At 43.9% G+C, this 21396-nt stretch overlaps 1 protein-coding gene across 4 annotated transcripts in view; it reads left to right on the top strand.

Annotated features, from left to right (window-relative positions):
* The first annotated feature begins 2146 nt into the window (after positions 1–2146).
* The window catches only part of LOC125150876 (tomoregulin-1), a 126879-nt gene continuing 107629 nt past the window's right edge, over positions 2147–21396 (top strand). For 2 of the 4 annotated variants that reach the window (XM_047831321.1, XM_047831318.1), the window contains exons 1-2: positions 2215–2331; positions 17341–17791. In XM_047831321.1, the coding sequence (XP_047687277.1) occupies positions 17374–17791 (418 nt within the window). In that variant the 5' untranslated portion in view covers positions 2215–2331; positions 17341–17373. Of the gene's footprint in view, positions 2169–2214; positions 2332–8490; positions 8529–17340; positions 17792–21396 lie in introns of those variants that run through there. The other 2 variants (XM_047831319.1, XM_047831320.1) reach the window with 2 other exon arrangements.

Below are 21396 nucleotides of genomic sequence, written 5' to 3'. Positions count from 1 at the left end.
GCTGACAGCTCGGAGCCTGGAGCCTGCTTCAAATTCTGTGTCTCTGTCTCTCTTTGTCCCTACCCCACTCACGCTCTCTCTCTCTCTCTCTTAAAAATAAACAAACATTCAAAAATGTTTTTTAATTTAAATATGAGTTTTCTGTGTTTCCTTAACAGCATTTCAGCATGTGACTCATGTCAATCATCATTACTTTAAATAAACAAAAATAACAATAATGATACTGGTCATTTACTGAAGTCAAGTAGGTTAATCTACCCTGCCAAGTTAGGTATTATTATTCCTACCTTAGAAATGAGAAAACTGAGATTCAAGGAGTTTAACTTAGTTCACAAAGATATAGGCAGTAAAGTCAGGATTCAAACCCAGAATCTATCTGTTAAATCCACCGTTTTTCCCATTCTGTGCCATCTGTCGATCACATTTCTAATCCCAATTGACACTCTTATTTTCACACCCCAGTTGTTTTCTCTGGACCATATCCCTCTTTAAGAAGGAAATATTCATGGATGTCTAATGTGGCACTGGGGTGGAAAACTATAGTAGAAATGGTATCTTGCCTTGGGTTCCAGGGACGTGATTGTCATAAAGTTTATCAATAGCAACTCCCTCAGGCTGGTCTTAGTTTCCAGGTTCTCTGGAAAATTTCAAAGCCACTTGGATACTAGACAAATTATTGTTATGATAATAAACAAGCAGTAAAACTCTTATAATATCTTCATTTTTACTGGAGCTTTTGATCCTGGGAAATCCTAGGTATGTATATCTCAAAGAATTGAAAACGGGCACCCAGTCAAATACAATTACAGGCATGTTCGGGGCAGCACTATTCACAAAGGATGGAAATAACGGAAATATCCATCAATGGATGATGTATAAACTAATTGTGGTATACATACAGTGCAATATTATTTGTCCTTAAAAAGGAATGAAGTACTGATAGATACATGCTACAAGATAGATGACCCTAAAAATATCAAGCTAAGTGAAAGAAACCAGACATAAAAGGCCACATATTGTGATTCCATGTATATGAAATGTCCAGAATATGCAAATCCAGAGAGACAGAAAATAGATTAGTGGTTGCCCAGAGATGGGGTGGGGGGGGGGGGAGTGAGGAGGGAATGGGGAGTCACTGATGGGTAATAAAAAATTTTCAGAACCAGACAGAGATGTTGGTTGCTCAACATTGTAAATGTAATAAATGCCACTGAATTATTCATTTTAAAGTAGTTAATTTTAGGTTATGTGAATTTCACCTTAATTAAAACAAAAAGTTCAACAGCCCTTTCCGCCTTTCTGAGCTTGGAATCTTCTCGACGGATACAGGACATAAGAAACACCTAGCCACCATCCTTGTGGGAGGTGCAATAAAACGTGCCTTGTTGTACACTTCGATCTGTTGTGCATTCATTGATCTGCGCGTGAATTTCCACTTACTCAGCACAAAGTGTCTGACCCAGGTCCTGGGCTCCAGAGGGCACACACAGTCCTTGCCCTAGGAGCGCGCAGCCTAGGGGGAGACACATCCCGCAAATAAAAAAACAAAACAAAACAAAACTCCGTGATGAACCAAGCACACGAGGGCCGGCTGTTTCGAGTAGCAGGGAGTCCCAAAAGAAAAGAGGAAAAGGGGGCCCTTTTCAGACAGAGGACTTGGACGGAGCTAACTCGTGTCCATGGCCGCCAAATCCCTTGTGACAAATGGATTCTTTTGTTGTTCAAGGAGATGAAACACAGTTTCTCGGGGCCTCCAGGAGCCCCTCCGCAGAGGTGGGAAGAGGGAACTCAATCAGCACTGGGATGTCAGCACGGAGGAAGACGGTCGGGTGGGCGGGGGACACCCCGCGCCCCGCCCCGCGCCTCGGGGGAGCCCGGCGGCCGCAGCTCAGGGAGGTGGGGACTGCGCGGGGCCGCGCTCCCGCCCTGCTCCGCGCCGACGGACCCGCAGCCGGCGGCCGGCCCGCGAGGGGGCGGCGGCTCCCGGGCTTTGTGGCCGCGGCGCGCGCGGCGGGGCCTGGCCGGCCGGGGGCGCGCCGCCGCTGCCCGGTGCTCCGGAGCCCGCGGCCCTCCCGGCCGCCCCGCCTGCGAGAGGAGCCGAGGCCGCCCGCGCTCGCGCCTCGCCGGCCCCTCCCCCGGTCGCCTCGGCCGCCGCGCCGCCGCTGCAGGTAGGAGGCTCCCCCGCCGGGCGGGCCGCAGCGGGGCGGGGGCGGGGGCGCGGGCCCGGCGTGCGGGGGCCGCGGGCCGGCATGGCGGGTTTCCGGGCCGAGCCACCGCGACCCCAGCCCCGCAGGCCAGGCGGCCGCTTCCGCGCGCCGCGATTGGGACTCGGTGAGTGGGGCCGGCCTGCGGCGTACAAAGCCCCAGGGCGCGGACCTCGGGGTGATTCGGCGGCGCACCCGGGGTGGGGGTGGGAGGACTCTGGTTTCCCCGGGCCGGGGGAGCAGCTAGGGAGGAGTCCAGGCGACCGCAGTGCCGCGGTCTTCGCATCCCAGGGTCCCTGCTCTTTGCCAGACACTGTGCTCAGCGCTTTTCCATACTTGTCTCCTTTAAGGCCCCCCGGTGCCCCGTCCGAGGGTATAATGGGAGGGGTCCCTCAGTCAGAGGCCGAGGGCCGAGCATCATCATATCGGTGCCCGCCTGACCTTGGGAAAGCTTCTTTACTCCGAGCCTGGGCTGCTGCTACTGTGAATGGGGTAAGGAGGAGGGGGTGCTGGGGTTTGGGGAATGCGTGATATAATACCCACCCCCTGGTACTATTGTGAGAGATAGTGTACATAAATGATCATAGCCAAATTTTGAGTACTTTTTGTGTACCAGGCCCCAGGTACTAAACAGTTGGTATGAGTTATCTAAATCATCACACCAGTGCTATGAGGTAGCTACTGTAAATTGCACGAATAATCTTTATTTAGGAGTAGGAAACCATGAAGAATTTATTTAGCCTACCTCTTCTGATCGGAGAGATTGGTTGTTTCTTAGATGTGGTAACACTTAAGATTACAAACGTTCCTGCAGTACGGGAGAGGGGTTGGATGCAGAGCTCTATTCGTCACACACTTAAAACCAGGTGGAAAAATACAAGAGCCAGTGATGTGGATTTCAGCATGTCAGATGAGAGTTTGTGTTACCAAGGGAATTGTTGAATATGAATTCAAAACCATAGTTCCTAAGTTAAGATTGAGGGCTGTTATGGGAGTTTGGGACCAGGGAGAGAAAGGGGTGGACTGGGGAGGGGGAGAGAGAAGAATTCTGAAGCTCTCGAAGATGTTGAGGAAGGGACCAGAGTTCACTACCCCAGAAGCATTCTGGACCAAGATTCCATCCTGCCCTTAGAGACCAGGCATCCTGCTCCCAGGGAGGGGAAAGGGATGCTGGGATGAGATCACAGGTTGTCTTTTCTTATACCCAGGCCACCCCAAAAATATTCAGATGGGTTGAGAGCCAGATGATTGGGCTTCCTAAAATGTCATTGTCCCTTCTTGTGAATCCTGAAATTATTTTCATGTGTTTCAAGAGATTGGGGTACTCACAGACGCTAAAGGTTGATAAGACACTTAAAATACAAAGGTCTGACCGATGTAATGAAGGAGTGTGTTTTGAACACAGTTCACTTGGGGTTCAGTTTGAAATGGGGAGAACTTGAAGGTTTTGGACCCTGAAGACTGGAGAGAAAGGCACGAAGGCCTAGTGACTGTACCCCAGGGAAAGGGACTGGCAGGGGGAGCCCAGGACCTCACAACACCATCTGCAGAATACCTATGCAGCCTGCTCAGTTCTCACCTACCCCTACTGAGAAGGTGCCCTTTCCTCTCCTGAATTGTGGCTGTTTCTTAGTTGAGTGTTGTGGAAGGTCTGGGCTGGACCTGAATGAGTAGGAAAGACTTCTTGGAGAAGGGTTTTTTTTAAACCAGACCTTGAAGGAGTGGATATTTGAGTAGATAGTGATGGTGAAGGTAGGGAGCAGTGTGCTAATGGAAAGAGCAGTTGCTTTGGAGAGATAGTTTGGGGTTCAAATCCTGGCTCTGCCATTTCTCAGCCATGTAATTTTTTTTTATGAGGATAAAACAATGTTTTTTCAAATGCCTGGTAGGGAGCTCACCCAACACTAGTACCCTCTTCCCTGTCCATGGTGACATTCATTCAACAAATGTCTGCTGAGTACCAGTTGTCTGCTGAGTCATATGCTTCCTGCTGGGGATACAGAGATGAGTCAGAAATTATGTATTCCCTTATGAATTTCTCAGTCCAGTGAGGGAGATGGACACAAAGAGCAAATTACAAAAAAATATGGGAAGTGCTACAGTATAGTCATATACAACTGGCAGTGAGCTCACAGAGGAGTAACTAATTCATTTTGGATAGAAAACTCAGGGTCAAATTATCTCTAACAAGGGGAGTATGAGACATTATGATAGAAGTTTTGAATGCTACACCACTCCCTAGCTTCTGGGTTTTTTTTTAACCCTTGCCTTATCTTTGTCCTGATATTCTCTCCCTTAAAAAAAAAAAAAAAAAATATATATATATGTATATACACACACATACACACAAATATATAAATATATACACATACATATTTGCAGTGTGTGCATGGTTTGTCAGCCACCTCAAACTCCTTTTAAAAGGAAACTATTGTAAATTAACATGACAGCCTGGACTTTAGTTGAAGAAGATGTCATAAAAATGCCATGAGAGCTGAATCTTGAGGGATGAAAATTAGCCCTTGGTGGGGCACCTGCTGGCTCAGTTGGTAGAGCATCTGACTCTTGATCTCAGGGTTGTGGGTTCGAATTCCATGTTGGGTGTAGAGATTACTTAAAATCTTTAAAAAAGAGAAGGGAAGAAAGAAAATGAACTCTTGGTGGACCTTGGATTCCAGCCAGAGGGAGCCCCATGTACAGAGTCATGAGAATACAGCATATTCAAGGGCATGAAGGTGAGTTTGGTCTGCTGGGTTGAAAAATATAGGGAAAGAGGGGTGGGGTGGAGGGGGTACTGTAATCGGGGCCAGATCTGAAAAGGCCTCGAATGCTATATGTGGAGTTTGGACTTGATCACTGAGGAGTGAGGGAGATGTAAGAGGTTTACGTGCAGGAGTTATGGCATGATCACTGAGTTTTAGGAAGAGCCCTCTGGCAGCTGTGTGGAAGAGGGGCTGGAAGGTGGGAGATGATTTTGAGAACTGGGGCCTGACCTCAGGAATATAAGGCAATAAGGATGAGAGAGGAGATAATAAACATTAAGGTAAAATGTACACTAGGTCTTAGTGATTGGTTACCTGTGATGGAAGAACATGCTGAGTTTTCTGCTTTGACCCAAGTTAATGTGGCTGAAATCATTGGCGATCAGGAGGTTTAGGAGTAGGGGAATAGTTCATTGCTTTTTGTGCACGGAGAATTGGAGATTTCTGAGGTGCCCACAATGGACAGCTAGACAGAGGTAGCTGGTGGACAAGTGGAGACGTGTGTGGTGCTGAGGGGAGAGAATGGAGCTGGGGAGAGAGGATCTCCCTGACACCCTTACTTTCTTTTGAACAAACACTGAGAATCTGCGGTATGCTAAAAATACAAATAAAACGTAGTTCCAAGCCTCAAGAGTTCACCCTCAGATATTGGTGACCCTTGAGAACATGGATAGATCATAGTACTGAGTAATTCTGAGTGCTGCAGAGGGGTAAATACTTGGGATCCCTGTCCCAGAGATCTGAGAGCCCCTGGTTGTTTTGAAGTAGTGGGGGGAGAGGAGCGAGTACCCACAGGCAAGAAGTGGGCTGGAATGGGAACTTACTGTATTATAAAAGCGCTTTGTGTAGATGATACTTTAAAAATGATTCGCGGGGAATTTCAGGGAGCTTGGGGTTGGGGTGGGGAGACGGTTTAGGTTGGAGCTGTGAGGGAGGGAAGGTACGGGTAGGGACTTTTAGGAACCTTCATCTGGTCTGTAGAGGAAAGTGTGAGGGTGGAAAGACAGGAGGTGTAAGTTCATGCCTTAAACACAAGGCTGGTTCTGGTCACAGTCACACTCAGACACAGATGGTAAAAATAAACACTTCCAAGTTACATGGCTGCCTGGGGTGGGTAGTGAAGGGGAAGACGAGGGGGAGCATTAGAGGAAGCAAGTTCATGGCAACGTATAAGACTGTAAAGCCCTCTGAAGGAAGGAGGCGGAGAGGGCCCAGGTGAGTGGCCATCTGGGGTGGTCAGGTCTGGACTTGTGAGAGCAGGTATACGGGGAGGTGGGCACAGGCACCGTAAGGTCTGATCACTCCTACCTCTGGATAGAATGAAATCATGAAGCCATCACCGTCATAGTGCAGCTCTTAGAAATTTGGCATACAGTACAATAGCATTTACAGGGAGAAGCAAGGAAGTAATTTCTATTATAAATCCTCTATAAAAGGGCAAATTTTAGGTAGTAGAACAATTAGATATAATTAGTAAAAAAAAATGCAAATGGCGAGCAGGTTAGTTTCAACATATATCCCACAAATATTTATCAATATTTATCAATATTTGGCGCCTTCTGTGCGCCAGCTACATTCTAGTTGCTGGGGCTACTGTAGTGACGAGGTCCAATCACCTGTTTCACCTGGAACTACTTAACATCTAGGTTAAACCTGTGTACGGGCCTTCACTGGCCCGTGTTCATAAAGTGCTGAAATGGCTTTACTCTGTTGTTTCAGTGTTCTCTTTCATTGGCCAGTAGCACCACCAGCTTCATAAATAACCAGAGATACCGTTGATGTGTATTTGGCAGAGAACTGTGGAAATTAGGTTGCAGAAAACCCATCATAGCCCCAGAGTTACTACGGACTGCCAGGACTGGATGGGGCTTTAGAGAACACCCACTTTAGCTTCATAATTTCGAGATGAGGAATTGACAAGGAGGGAAGTGGACTTGTCCTAATTGTCACAAATTTAATGTCAGAGCTGAGAGCAGTTTCCTTCAAGTTCCCGGATAGGATGGATAGCGGGGAAGGCTTGAGGGCACCTCACAAAAGGACATCTTGACCATGAGAGGGTCCCAAAGAGGAGATGTGGGGGGGGAGGGGTTGAAAACAAATGAGGAAGCTTCGCTTCTAGTCTCCTCTGTTGCTAGAATCCCAGGAAGCCCCCTATTTTGCTATGAGCCCCAGTTTCCTCATCTGTAAAATGAGAGGATTGGACTTAGTTTTAACATGTCAGGATCAGTGTTGTGGGGATGCCGAGTGAAGACACTGAGGCAACAGACCAGGTTAGGAAATAGCCTGTCATCCGTATTCTTCAGAGCCAAATAATCACGCATAACGTGTTGCCAAGCCTCTCTTAAGGGAATGGGTGCCACATCTGCCTCCCCTCCGCTTACCCACACATCTGTATGCGTTCCTTCAGTCTCTCCCAAGTCGTGGCCCTCCTTTGCTCCAATGCTAACTCTAATTCCAGTCTGTTCTAGTAGGAATTAAGGTTCTTAATCTAGATCCCCCCCAGTCCTGGAGTAGGGTCCCTAGGCACATCTCTGTCATTGTGCTTATCACTGTCACCAGCCTGCCCCACACAATAAGCTGTACTATGTTGTGTCTTCATTGAAATATGTATGACCTCCTCGATCCTAAACAATACCTCTCTTTCTGGTGCCTGCACAGAGTGGGGGTTCCTGTACCCCTGTTGCTTCTGCTTCCTCTTGATCCCCCCACCCTCGTGCAGACACACACACATGCCCTGGTAATTTCTCACTTTGAAACAGTCTCTGGTGTGCACCTTCTCCTTCCCGTTAACATGGTCACCACTCAGAGTCTAGGCCCTTATCAATTATTTATCTGAATGATCTCCTTCAACTCTCTGTGTTCATATCCTCTACATTCTTAAAGATCTAGCTCCAAAGTCCTCTTGTTCATGAAGAATGCAAATTAACCTCTTCCCTTCTCTGACTGCCCAAGGTGCTTTGTCCTCTTCTGTGGTGTCTGTGTCATTGTGCTTGCCTGTTATCAGTTTAGGCATGCCAGCGTTCTTTCCAGGCTGTAGGCTTCAGCTTGTTTTTGTGTCTCCTGCATGCTCTAGGACAGTACATAGCCTTTGGCAGGAATTCATTACATTTGTTGAATTGTGTGTCTGTGCAATAAAAGAGCCAATAAGTATTCGAGTATATCTTGTATATAGACCACTATTCTATTTTTGGAAGCAGCTTAATATGAGTGGGAGGGATGGAAGAAACTAAAATTTATTGCAGCTTTAGTCGATGTTTCTTCTTTATACCCATTGAAGGGTAGCTGAGGGAGTGAGACAGTGTAGGGGTTTAGCCTCAGTTTACAGTGAAACACTGGAGATTAATTGACTTGGCCAGAGCCACACAGCTAAGTGAGTGCTCAAGGCAGGATTTGAGCCCAGGTTTTCTGCATTCAATGTCTTGGTTCATGTCACTTCACGAGCAATAACTCATTAAGGTTTAAAAGGTCCTGACATCTCTCCCAGGTCTCAGCTCTACACAGATCTTCAGCCACGGTTCCTATTCTGAGTACTGACTTCAAAGAACTCCCTTTTCCATGAAAGGTAATACTAAAATCTGGCTAAGTTTCTCTCGTCTTGGCTCAAATTTTAGGACTTAGATTGACCCTTGGTGGACTTAAAATATCATTAGATGGTGTGTTAGTTTGGACTGTCATAATGAAAATACCACAGGCTAGGTGGCTTAAATATCAGAAATGTATTTCTCATAGTTCTGGAGGCTGGGAAGTCCAAGATTAAGGTGCCAGCAAAGTAAGTTTCATTCTGAGTGAACCTTCTTCTCTAGGCTTGTAGGCTGCTGCCATCGCTCTGTGTGCTCACGCGACCTCTTTGTGAGCCCCTGAGAAGACAGGGAGAAAGGGGACAGGGAAGGAAGGAGAGACAAAGGCAAAGGGAAAGAGAATGTTGATGTCTCTTGTAAGGACACTAAATCCCCTTGAACCAGGGCCCCCCGTTTATCACCTTATTTAACCTTAATTACTTCCTTAAAGGCCCAATCTCTAAATACAGTCACTGTGGGAGTTAGAGCTTCACCACATGAATTTGGGGGCTACAAACATTCAATCCATAACAGATGGATTTTTGTTTTAAAGTGATATTAAATGTACTTATAATCTTCTGGTGGTTTAGTCAATGGTAGTGTTTGGAGAATTGTGCTGTATTCTCTGGGGTTTTTTTGGTTTTTTTTTTTTTTTAGTTTTTGTTTTTTCGGTATTGGATTCATGCTCTTATTTAGTCCTGTCTATGAGTCTTTGCCTGGCCCAAGGGCAACTTTCATTGCATTTGGATTTTGCTATTTTTTTTGACCATTTTTACTTGAATGCAGCTTTTGATGTACAGACTATTATGTATGATACTCATTCTGTGCATCATAGGCAGTTTTATGCCTATATCAAAATGTATTCATCCATTAAATGGTTTTTAAGTTTATTTATTTTGAGAGAGAGAGCACAAGCTTGAGCGGGGAAGGGGCAGAGAGAGGGGGAGAGAAAGATCCCAAGCAGGCTCCACATTGTCAGCGCAGAGCCCAGTGTGGGGCTCAAACCCATGAACCATGAGATCATGACCTGAGCCAAATCAAGAGTTGGATGCTCAACCAACTGAGCCACCGAGGTGCCCCTCGTTCATTAAATGTTTAATGAAGGCCCACTCTGTGAGGGTCACTGGGCTGCTAGTTGAACCACAACCACGCATCAGGACCAGTAGCACTGTTGTCTCCAGAACAGCAGACAGAAAAGATGATCTATATTGAACAGAGTTGGGGGACAGGGAAGGCCCATCTTTCTCTAATAAAAGCTGATGCAGCAGAGAAGGCTTGTTATGTTGTCGTCTATAACTAATTATGGACATTGCTGAGTAGTTTTAAGCTAGAATGTATTTTCTAGCCTTGACATTTCTATTAACAAGCTTTGCCTGGAGATTTCTTACTTTGGGAAGTTTGTTTACTTAGGACTGTCAGATGCTTAAGCTAAATATTAATGTTCCCCTGGGGCTTAGACAATTTTTAAAGCTCCATATCATCTCTTGAGTTCGAGCCCCAATCGGGCTCTGTGCTGACAGCTCAGAGCCTGGAGCCTGCTTTGTTCTCTCTCTCTCTCTCTCTCTCTCTCTCTCTCTCTTTTCCCCTCCTCTGCTTACGCTCTGTCTCTTTCTCAAAAATAAATAAACATTTTAAAAAAAATTTTAAAAAGCAAGCTCCAGGGGCGCCTGGGTGGTGCAGTCGGTCAAGCGTCCGACTTCAGCCAGGTCATGATCTCGCGGTCCGTGAGTTCGAGCCCCGCGTCAGGCTCTGGGCTGATGGCTCAGAGCCTGGAGCCTGTTTCGGATTCTGTGTCTCCCTCTCTCTCTGCCCCTCCCCCGTTCATGCTCTGTCTCTCTCTGTCCCAAAAATAAATAAACGTTGAAAAAAAAATTAAAAAAAAAGCAAGCTCCATATCATCTCTACAGTTACGTTTCAAACATACGTTCCCATCAGATCAACAGCAGAAATTATTTCAGAGCTCTGGTTAGAGAACCGTACACTGGGGCGGGGTGGCTGTCTGGCCCTAGGTCTGAGACATAGAGGTAGAGGTGATGGGAGGGAGGGGAAGAGGCCCCAAAAGGAGATGGACAGAGGCGGGAACATCTCCTGAGTAGCTTTACCCTAAGACCTTTCCCTGCTAACAGATTGCTAATTGACATGTAATTCGAGCAGGGACACAAGCAGTCACTAGGTCTGAAGAGGAGAGCTAAGCAGGGTGGAGTGCAGAATCCTGGTTCTGCCACTTACTCTTTGTGTGGCCACAGGCAAGTTACTGAGCCTCACTTTTCTGATCTGGGAAATGGAAGTGGTTACTGGGAATAAAGAGCCTCCTTCATGAAGCTATTGGGAATCCATAGGGGACCTTTGGGGTACACCATCTCATACCAGAATCCTTTACAGCCCTGCAGAATGCAACCACATGGCCCAGGGAGGCCTGCTGTTCTACAAAATTAAGCAAAGTAAATTGGTAACTCTGGATTTACTTAGCTAGTGATTAAATAACAGTTTAGTTAATAGGCTATTAATGGTCCCCAGGTGTTAGTAATTCTGAGTTTGCTTTTGAGAGCAGTTGTATAATTTCTTCTGGTACTTTAATAAAGTCTTTTTTTTTTTTTTTAACAGAAAATACTGTAGTGTAACAAATGGTAGTCTCAGGGACTATTTTTGGGAGGATTAAATGATAGAGTGCATATTAAGCACTTAGTATAGTGTCTAACCCACAGTAAGGACTCAATAATGGTTATCTGCCACTGTTATTGTAGTTATTAGAGACTCAAGTGGTCACACACATCAGTAGACTTCCCACAAACGCACCACCACCTGGTGGTACCTTACGGTACTGCATACATTGCAAGGTGGAATCTAATTGCTTGAAATTAATTCTATGGGGTTTCAGTTCCACCAACTACCTCAGAGACTGTTTAGAGTGTGGCTTATTTGCCTAAGAGCAGGAATTCATATTTCATTAAACAGTGAAGCGACATTTTGCACCTCCACAGCTGGGATAGAATAAAAAAAATGTTAACAGCAAGAGTAAATGGAGTGGGGAAACAGAAGTGCTCATGTGCTATTAGTAGGAATGTAAATTGGTACACCATTGCTGGAGGACAGCTGGTGATGTAACAAAAGTCCTTTTTTTTTTTTTAAGTTTATTTATTTTGAGAGAGAGCACGAACAGGGGAGGAGCAGAGAGAGAAGGAGAGAGAGAGGATCCCAAGCAGGCACTGTGCTGCCAGCTGCCAACGCAGAGCCTGATTCAGGGCTCAGGTTCACAAACCATGAGATCATGACCTGAGTGGAAACCAAGAGTCGGATGCTTAATGGACTGCAACTCAGGCGCCCCAATGTAACAAAAGTCTTAAGTGTTTTCATCTTTTGTGGCAGCCATTCCTCTTTTAGGAATTTATCTTGAAGAAATAAAGTTATTTTAAAAAATGTTTTCTTAGAAAAAATATAGATACATATAAGTAAGATAGCATTACCTATGTTAGAAAAAAATAGGGAACAATCTCTTTTTTCATTTGTGAATCAGACTTCTTAATCCTTAGAGCAATGATTCTTTTTTTTTTAATTTTTTTAACATTTATTTATTTTTTGAGAGACAGAGAGAGACAGCGCGTGAGCGGGGAGGGGCAGAGAGAGAGGGAGACACAGAATCTGAAGCAGGCTCCAGGCTCTTGAGCTGTCAGCACAGAGCCCGACGTGGGGCTCAAACTCATGAACCGCGAGATCATGACCTGACCTGAAGTCGGTCTCCCAACCGACAGAGCCACCGAGGCGCCCCAAGAGCAATGATTCTTTTTTTTTTTTTTAATTTTTTTAAGTTTATTTATTTTTGACAGAGACAGAGTGTGAGCACAAGCTGGGGAGGTGCAGAGAGAGAGAGAGGGAGACACAGAATCGGAAGCAGGCTCCAAGCTGTCAGCACAGAGCCCGATGCAGGGCTCGAACTCACGAACCGTGAGATCATGACCTGGGCCGAAGTCGGACACTTAACCGACTGAGCCACCCAGGCGCCCAAGAGCAATGATTCTTAAAAAGAGTGGGAGTGTGGGGGCACCTGAGTGGCTCAGTTGGTTGAGTGTCCGATTTCGGCTCAGTTCGTGATTTCTCCATTTGTGAGTTCCAGCTCCATATCGGGCTCTGTGCTGACAGCTAGAGCCTGGAGCCTGCCTTGGATTCTGTGTCTCCCTCTATCTCTCTGTCCCTCCCTGCTCATGCTGTCTCTCTCTCTTTCTCTCAAAAATAAATAAACATTAAAAAATTTAAATAAAAAAAGTGGGAGTGTGACGGAAGGTAGGCATATTGACATCTGGTGCAGAAAAGCTGGGATGGGGTGGAATCGGAGTCTGCTCTAGGAGCTGTGCAGTTTAAGAACATTCAGTATACCTATTAATTTTATAATAAAAACTACATAAAGTTGGATATAGGTATCTTGGCAGTTAGAGATACTACAGAAGAGTTATATTGTAGCAGGTGTGTATTAATAAATTTCCGTTTGGGGAATGTTGGTTAATAGGGAATAGGAATATTGATGTAGGCAAAAAGTTTTGGACCTTTGGGGAGGAAGGGGACTGGTTATTATAGGGACATTAGAACAACACGATTTTCAAAAAAAATTTTTTTAATGTTTATTTTCTGAGAGAGACAGAACATGAGTAGGGGAGGGGCAGACAGAGTGGGAGACACAGAATCCGAAGCATGCTCCAGGCTCTGAGCTGTCAGCACAGAGCCCGATGTGGGACTTGAACTCACCAACTGTAAGATCATGACCCAAACCGAAGCTGGATGCTTAACTGACTGAGCCACCCAGGCACCCTGAACGACATCATTAAAATACAGGCCTGGGAAGTTAAGGGTTCAGTGATACATCCCCAAAGATACATTTCTCCTTGTTTAGCTTTGTCCAAGACCTGAGGGTCAAAGCACTTTGACATGTATCTGAATCTCTTGATCTGTGATACTGATATGCCCACAGTGAATGTGAGGCAGGGTATCTGGTATGTGGAGATGCCAGTCACACTAGTCCTTCATTCTAATCTTACCTTTTGGGATGAGGTGGTGCATAGTGAGAGACCCTGATCAGGTTCTATTGCCTTCATGTAAAGCCCACACTCCTTGGCCTCAATCTTAAGGCTCTCTGATATGGCAGGATCTCCTCCAGCCTCAGGTCTAAGATTTCAGCTCTTCACAACTCTCTTAGTAACCTCTCCCCAGGCATAGTATGTGAATAGCTAGCTTGTAATAATGTGATTTTAAATTAGTATACCATGTATTTAAAAGTCACTGCCTTTGTTCCTTAACTTTAAAAAAAAATTTTTTAAAGTTTATTTTGAGAGGGGTGCCTGGGTGGCTCAGTTGGTTAAGCATCCAACCTCGGCTCAGGTCATGATCTTGCAGTTTGTGAGTTTGAGCCCCACGTTGGGCTCTGTGCTAACAGCTTAGAGCCTGGAGCCTGGTTCAGATCCTGTGTTTCCCTCACTCTCTGCCTCTCCCATGCTTGTGCTCTGTCTCTCAAAAATGAATAAACGTTTAAAATTTTTTTTTAAGTTTATTTTGAGAGGGAGAGAGAGAGAGAGCATGAGCAGGAGAGGGAGAAAGAGAGAGAGAGAGAGGGAGAGAATCCCAAGTAGGCTCCACGCTGTCAGTGCAGGGCCCTATGTGGGGCTTGAACTCATGAACCATGAGATCATGACCTAAGCTGAAACCAAGAGTCAGATGCTTAACCACCCAGGCACATCCCCCTAACTTTTTATTGTGGAACTTTTCAAACATACACAGATATAATAATTTAATGAATATTTGTGTACCCATCGTCCTTGTTGATGTTCAGATATTCCATTTTTTGGCTAGTGGGACTCTTTTCAAGTGATTCCTAATTCTTTTGATTTGAGTCGATCAGTTTTAAATGGACTACATCATCAGAATCTTGATGCTTACCTGTTATTCTGAAAAAATCAGAGGCTTGGAAAATAAAAGGACTGAGGTGTCTTGGCTCTTTCCACAAAGGGAAATATGCAATGCTCAATTGCTGTATTCAGTGTTACTTAGGAACATTCTTCCCATAATGTATTTGAGAGATTAAGTTTGTAGGAAGCTTAAGTGGAAAAAGTGTGGGGTCACAAAACACACATAGGTTGAGGGGAATAAGACATTTACTAAGCACCTTTCGTTTGAAAGATCCTGGCTCAGTGATGGGGAGGATGGTAAGATGACCTAAGGTAATCATGGTTGTTGAGAAATTTGGAATCCTCCAACGTGAGAGTCCAAGAGATAGTTGTGAAATGACACAAACAATACCAGACTATTTAAACACACCTTACCGGGGATTGAGGATGCGGTGGGAGAAATGGGAAGATAATAGACAAAGGGTACAAAGTTGCAGTTATGTAGGATGAATAAGTCTATGACAAAAGTTACTAATACTGTATTGAATACTGGAGATACGTGAGAGAGTAGATTCCAGGGCTCTTGGCATACACACAAAAATGGTAGCTATTTTGGGGCACCTGGGCTGGTTCAGTTGTAGAACATGTGACTTTTGATGTCAGGGTTGTTAATGTCAAACCCCATGTTGGGTGTAGGGATTACTTAAAAAATAAAATCTTGGTGCACCTGGGTGGCTCAGTTAAGTATCCAACTCCTGACTTTGGCTCAGGTCATGATCTCAGGGTTGTGTGATCAAGCCCTGTGTCATGCTCTGCACTGGTTCTCTCTCTCCCTCTCTCTCTTTTCCCCTCTCCCCCACTCACTTGCTCTCTTCTCTCCTTCAAAATAAATAAACACTTAAAAATAAATAAATATATAATACATAAGATCTTAAGGTAACCATGTGAGATATGTTAATTAGCTTATAATTATTTCATTATGTATATGGCTGTCAAATAAAATTTATGTATGTTAAATATCTATTTTTTAACTAAACTTAAAAAGGTATGTAGACTTATTCTTAAAAGATAATGGAGAAAATGTATATTTCAAAAATTATAAATAATATATAATTGTAACTAATTGTAATATGGAACAAAGACTTTATTTTATTTTTTTTTTCAACATTTAGTTTTTTTTGGGGGGACAGAGAGAGACAGTGCATGAACGGGGGAGGGGCAGAGAGAGGGAGACACAGAATCTGAAACAGGCTCCAGGCTCCGAGCCATCAGCCCAGAGCCTGACGCGGGGCTCGAACTCACGGACGGCGAGATCGTGACCTGGCTGAAGTCGGACACTTAACCGACTGCGCCACCCAGGCGCCCCTGGAACAAAGACTTTAAAGGAATATGCATAATAAAATGGATATTTGGTGTGTTCAAAAAAAAAAGGATACCAGATTTTTAGGACAGTCCAGGTTCTTGACCTCCCAAGGTACCATCTTTGTGATCTTGGGCAGTCCAGTTCACTCGCCCTTAGTTCCTTCACTTGAAAAGAGTGGTAGGGGCCCCTGAGTGGCTTAGTCAATTAAGTGTCTGACTTTGGGGGCACCTGGATGGCTCAGTCATTTGGGCATCTGATTTCAGCTGAGGTCATAATCCCGCAGTTCGTGAGTTTGAGCCCCATGTCGGGCTCTGTGCTGACAGTTCAGAGCCTGGAGCTTGCTTCAGATTCTGTCTCCCTCTCTCTCTGCCTCTCCCCCAGTCATGCTCTGTCTCTCTCTTTCTCTCTCAAAAATAAATAAAGCTTAAAAAAAATTAAAAAGGGGTGCCTGGGTGGCTCAGTCGGTTAAGCATCCGACTTTGGCTCAGGTCATGATCTCACAGTTTGTGAATTTGAGCCCTGCATCGGGCTCTGTGCTGACAGCTCAGAGCCTGGAGCCTGCTTAGGATTCTGTGTCTCCCTCTTTCTCTGCTCCTCCCCCACTCATGCTCTGTCTCTCTCTCTCTCTCCTTCAAAAATAAATAAAAACATTTAAAAAAATTTAAAAAACTAAAAAAAAAAGTGTCTGAGTTTGGTTCAGGTCAGGCGGCTCACGGTTCGTGAGTTCAAACCCCACATTCAGGCTCTCTGCTGTCAGCACAGAGTATGCTTTGGATCCTCTGTCTCCCTCTCTCTCTGCCCCTCCCCTGCTCACTCACTCTCTGTCTCTGTCTCTCTCTCCCTCAAAAATAAATAACCATTAAAAAATTTTTAAAAAAAGGAAAGAAAAGAAGGGTACTGGCCCTTTCACCTCTGAAATTATGTGAATTATTTACATAGGACTGTATACTTAAAAGTGGCCTCAGACCTTAGGGATCATAGACTCCAAGCCCTCATTTTAAAGGTGAAGAGAAACTGAGGTTCCTATTGGGAGCATGGCCCTATCCAAGGTCACAGATGGAAGTGATGGAAATGTCAGTTCTTTTTCAGGTGATTTCCTGATGATTCTGAAATCTCGATGTTTATATTATCCATTCTATTTGGTTACTCGGTGGCATTTCTTGTTTTCAGCTGTGACAAAACTTTGAGAAAGCTGTTTAGTTGAAAAGCTGCCTAACATGAATTTGGGGAATGATCAGTTCCCTGATATTGAGCAGAAATGAATTAACAAATTAAGAGTTGTGCCTAGATGTTCAAGCTTTCTTTTCTTTTTTCTTTTTTTCTTTTTTTGCCGTGGCATACAAGATAGTCACAAAATGGCCAAGAACTACAACAAAGGACCTACTTGAAAATCTTCTTTGAAGTAAAACCCCACTCCTAGTGAACTTCTGAATGTTTTCCTGAGAATATCATAATTCAATACTAATGGGAAAGAAAGTACTGTATTTCAGGCAAGGGAATCAAAGTCAGGGATTAAGATTATGTGATTTGCTGACATTTTTATTGCTGGGGTTAGTAATTATTGTTTTGAACTTCCTTTTACAGGATAGCTAGCAGCCAGGAGAAATATAGTGGAAAATGCAAAACAACGAAATTATAAAACCTGCCAAATACTTTTCGGAATTGGAAAAGAGCATCCTGCTTGCTTTGGTAGAAAAGTACAAATATGTCCTGGAATGTAAGAAAAGCGACGCGCGAACTATTGCCCTCAAGCAGCGTACCTGGCAGGCGCTTGCCCATGAATACAACTCTCAGCCAAGTGTGTCACTGCGGGATTTCAAACAGCTAAAGAAGTGCTGGGAGAACATCAAGGCTCGGACCAAAAAGATTATGGCCCATGAGAGGAGAGAGAAGGTGAAACGGAGTGTCAGCCCTCTTCTGAGCACCCACGTCCTAGGGAAGGAGAAGATTGCCAACATGCTGCCAGAGCAGCTCTACTTCCTGCAGAGCCCCCCGGAAGAGGAGCCCGAATACCACCCCGACAGCGCAGCCCAAGGTACTGACTGGTTCTTGAGGCCGGCGTGCGTGTCCTCCCTGGGTACCTGCTGGACTTGGTGATTTTAAAATCTTTAATTTTGAGGCAGTTTAGTAAAGAGAAACTTTCACGTCAAACTTGATTTTCCCAAGTCAAAACCTCCAGATTATATGGAACATTCTAGTCGTGTAGCACATAAAAAACAAAAGGATTTGTTAATATCCTTGTTCTCGCTCTCTCTCTGAGATCTCTCATCTTTATTCTGAAGAATAAGGAAAAATAAGAGGCTCTAGTCGTATAGTTATGAATGAAGGACCCCTGTTGCTTATCTCAGCCTATGTCATGTATATTAAAGGGAATTTCTTTGAGAATCTGTATTTATTCACTCAATCTTATTTTTTGTGAAAATGATTTTTTTAGGACCTATTAGGTGCAGAGCACTGCATTTAGTCACTCAGAGGCCACATTAAAATAAGTGAACTATTTCAGACTTAAGAATTAAGTAGAAAACAGTATAGCAAATACCTATTTAACATTCATCTGGGTTAAAAACCAGCCTTCCTACCCATTATAGTATTGTGATGCACAGTTTTGGTGTGTGGTACTCCAGCTAACTTGAGAAATTCTGGGAAAAATTCATTTTAGCTTTTTTTCATCTTAGATTTAATATACTTTCATTGAAAAAGAAAAATAGGTTATGCGTAATTCTTAGGGAAGGAAAAGACTGTCATGGAATCGAGGATATTATGATAGTGTGTCATAGCTTGGAAAGGCTATTGAAATGACTCAGCAAGGGGAGGGTGGGAATGCATATAGATAAATTGCCAATAATTCTTGCCTCCTTTAAGATTGAAACGGCCAATTTATATAAAGATTCATTGCAGTTTGCAGAAGGCACATCTTGAAGCAGAGGAATATTCCTGGTGAGGCCAGAGGGCTGCTCCAAGGACCCAGCAAGCACTTGTCTAGGAAAGCTGTGATCCTTGGCTTGCAGGATGAGAAATTCACTTATTAGCGTCTCCAGAGTAGATTGAGCTCTGAGGCAGTGGTTAATTAAAAGTCACAAGAAACTATCTGAAACCAAGAACGTTATCCACGTGGAGTGAAAAAGATAATAACCAAGTGAATTGAATACATGTTTTTGATTAGCACATTTTTTCGCCCTGTAGGCAAATCATCCTGGCAAGCTGCATTGTGATCAAAAGTTTGCTGATCATTTACCAAGATTAAGTCCAGGGAACCAGTTAGATGACCATAGTGTCATGAACCTCACGTACTGTTTTCCAGTGTAGAAACCTTATGTGAGTTTTGATTCTTGAGTTCCCAAGCTGGGTATCTCCCAGCAGACAGCATTTATATGGACACGGCCAATTCTCTCTTTCCTCCCTTCCATGTTACTTCTGTGGTGGATGGGGCCCACTGCTAACTGACAGTGTCCATGCTTTGGAGATATCCCTAGCGTTAGCCAGTAGTTACTCTCCATCTTGTTGGCCTCAGAGCCATTCATTCTCTGCAGGCGGTGAGGGGAGTGGGTGCTGAGGGAGGGAGGCAGGTGAATCAGCAGGGCTGCTTGTCAAATAGCTTCATTCCCTGGGAGATGTTGCCGAGGAAGATGCTGATGTAGACCACTTTCAGTTAACTTTGCAGATCTTTGATCTGGATTACTGGGTATTGATTTCATAGGGTTATTCTAAGGGGACAGTCTTATTTCCCCATTTTCAAATTCTAGAGTAGGATCTAGAAAGTTCACTTCAAAAAACCCTTTCTCTTTCTTTTCAGAGGAACTGATGTAATTCATTTACTCTTAAAACACAACTTCTAAATTTCCGGCAAGAAGGGAATGAATGTGGATTCTCAGTGTCTGTAGTGACATTTCTAGAGACTCACTTGTAAAAGGGATTTATTTTAGAATTCAGTGTTTGTACTTATATGACACAGGAGACTTCTCTTTTTGCTAGTGATTATTAAAGTATAGCCTGTGCTGACTATTCTTGTTTCTGGGCCACACCGTGGAGAACCAGGGTGCTTTGTCAATTGGGGAGTGTGTCCAAAGTAATCTGTTAACACTAGTAGTTAAGGTGCTAGAACTCTCTTTATACATTAAAACAGCCTTGAGGTTACCTTACTCATTTTTATTTCAAATTACTTTCAAGAAAGAAGAAGAAAGCTATAATTGTCAGTCATCCCTTCAGGGTCTTGGGGGAATAAGTTGAAAACTTGCTGTAGGGTATGGCTTTCATTTTGTTGTATTTCATTTGACATGTGGACTCTGTGGTGTGTGTGTGTGTGTGTGTGTGTGTGTGTGTGTGTGTGTGTGTGTGTTAGTTTAGTTAGTGTCTCTAACCCTGGGCTGTCCAATACAGTAGTCACAAGCCACAGGAGGCTCTTTAGCACTTGAAACATAGGTAGACTGAATTGAGATATGCTCTAACTATTCACACTGAAATAGAAATGCTGTTTTTAAATTTTATTTATTTAACTTAATTTTTTTATTTTTTGAGAGGGAGAGAGAGCACAAGTGGGGGAGAGGGGCAGAGGGAGAGAGAGACAGAGACAGAGACAGAGAATCCCAAGCAGGCTTCATTCTCAGTGTGGAACCTGGCACAGGGCTTGATCCCACGACCCTGGGATCCTGACCTAAGCCAAAATCAAGAGTCAGACACTCAACCAACTGAGCCACCCAAGGCACCCCTCGAGAAGACTTTATACCAAAAAGAGAATGTAAAATATCTTACTAATAATTTATATTTTGATTACATGTCAAATGATAATGCTTTAAATATATTGATAAAAATATGTTATTAAAATAGTTTAATTTTATCTCCTTTTGCTTTTTAAAATTTTAAATTACACATGTAGCTAGTATTATATTTCCATTGGACAGTGCTGTTCTAACACCTTACACATTGCCTATTACAGAGTTAGGTGATTAGAGATTTGTGGAAATTCATTGAACAGGATGGAACCTGGCAGGATTCCACTAGAGGCCTCCCTCCAACTATCTCTTGTGCGAGGTGCTTTCAGCTGTGTCATCTTGATCGCCATTCCCTGGATGTTCTTAGCTTTGTCCACAACTTTCTTGAAATCTGCATCTGTATTTGAACACAGTAGTCTTAAGATTTAACACTAAGGAATGTATTTTCTTATACAAAACAAACAAACAGTATTTTCCCCTTCAATACATTCAAACAATTTGTACCCTATAGATTTATAATATGGCTTATTTGGCTGTGACACCTATCTCCCATTATCTTGCGGGAACAGGTTTGCAGAACAAAGTAAGGGAGCCAACAAAATGTGCTATAGGGGTGGTCAGGGGGGTAGGTTGACTAAACATCAAATACATTTAAGAAAACTAAGCTCTCAAGTACTCAACTATCTTAAGAGAACTTCCACTTAATTTCATATTCTATTATTTACTGTAAAGCTATATAAGCAAATAATGCAAACATGGGTACACAAAGCTATAATTAAATAATGCAAATGTTTATTAATAAATTCCATTATTATTGGGGTGCCTGGGTGGCTCAGTCAGTTAAGCATCAGACTTTGGCTCAGGTCATGACCTCACGGTTCGTGAGTTACGGCCCTGTGTTGGGCTCTGTGCTGACAGCACAGAGCCCGGA

This window comes from Prionailurus viverrinus, chromosome D4 (genome assembly GCF_022837055.1).
Source record: "Prionailurus viverrinus isolate Anna chromosome D4, UM_Priviv_1.0, whole genome shotgun sequence".
Lineage (NCBI taxonomy): Eukaryota > Metazoa > Chordata > Mammalia > Carnivora > Felidae > Prionailurus > Prionailurus viverrinus.
Note: the sequence above shows the minus strand (reverse complement) of the source record. Positions and strands in the feature narration are given on the sequence as shown.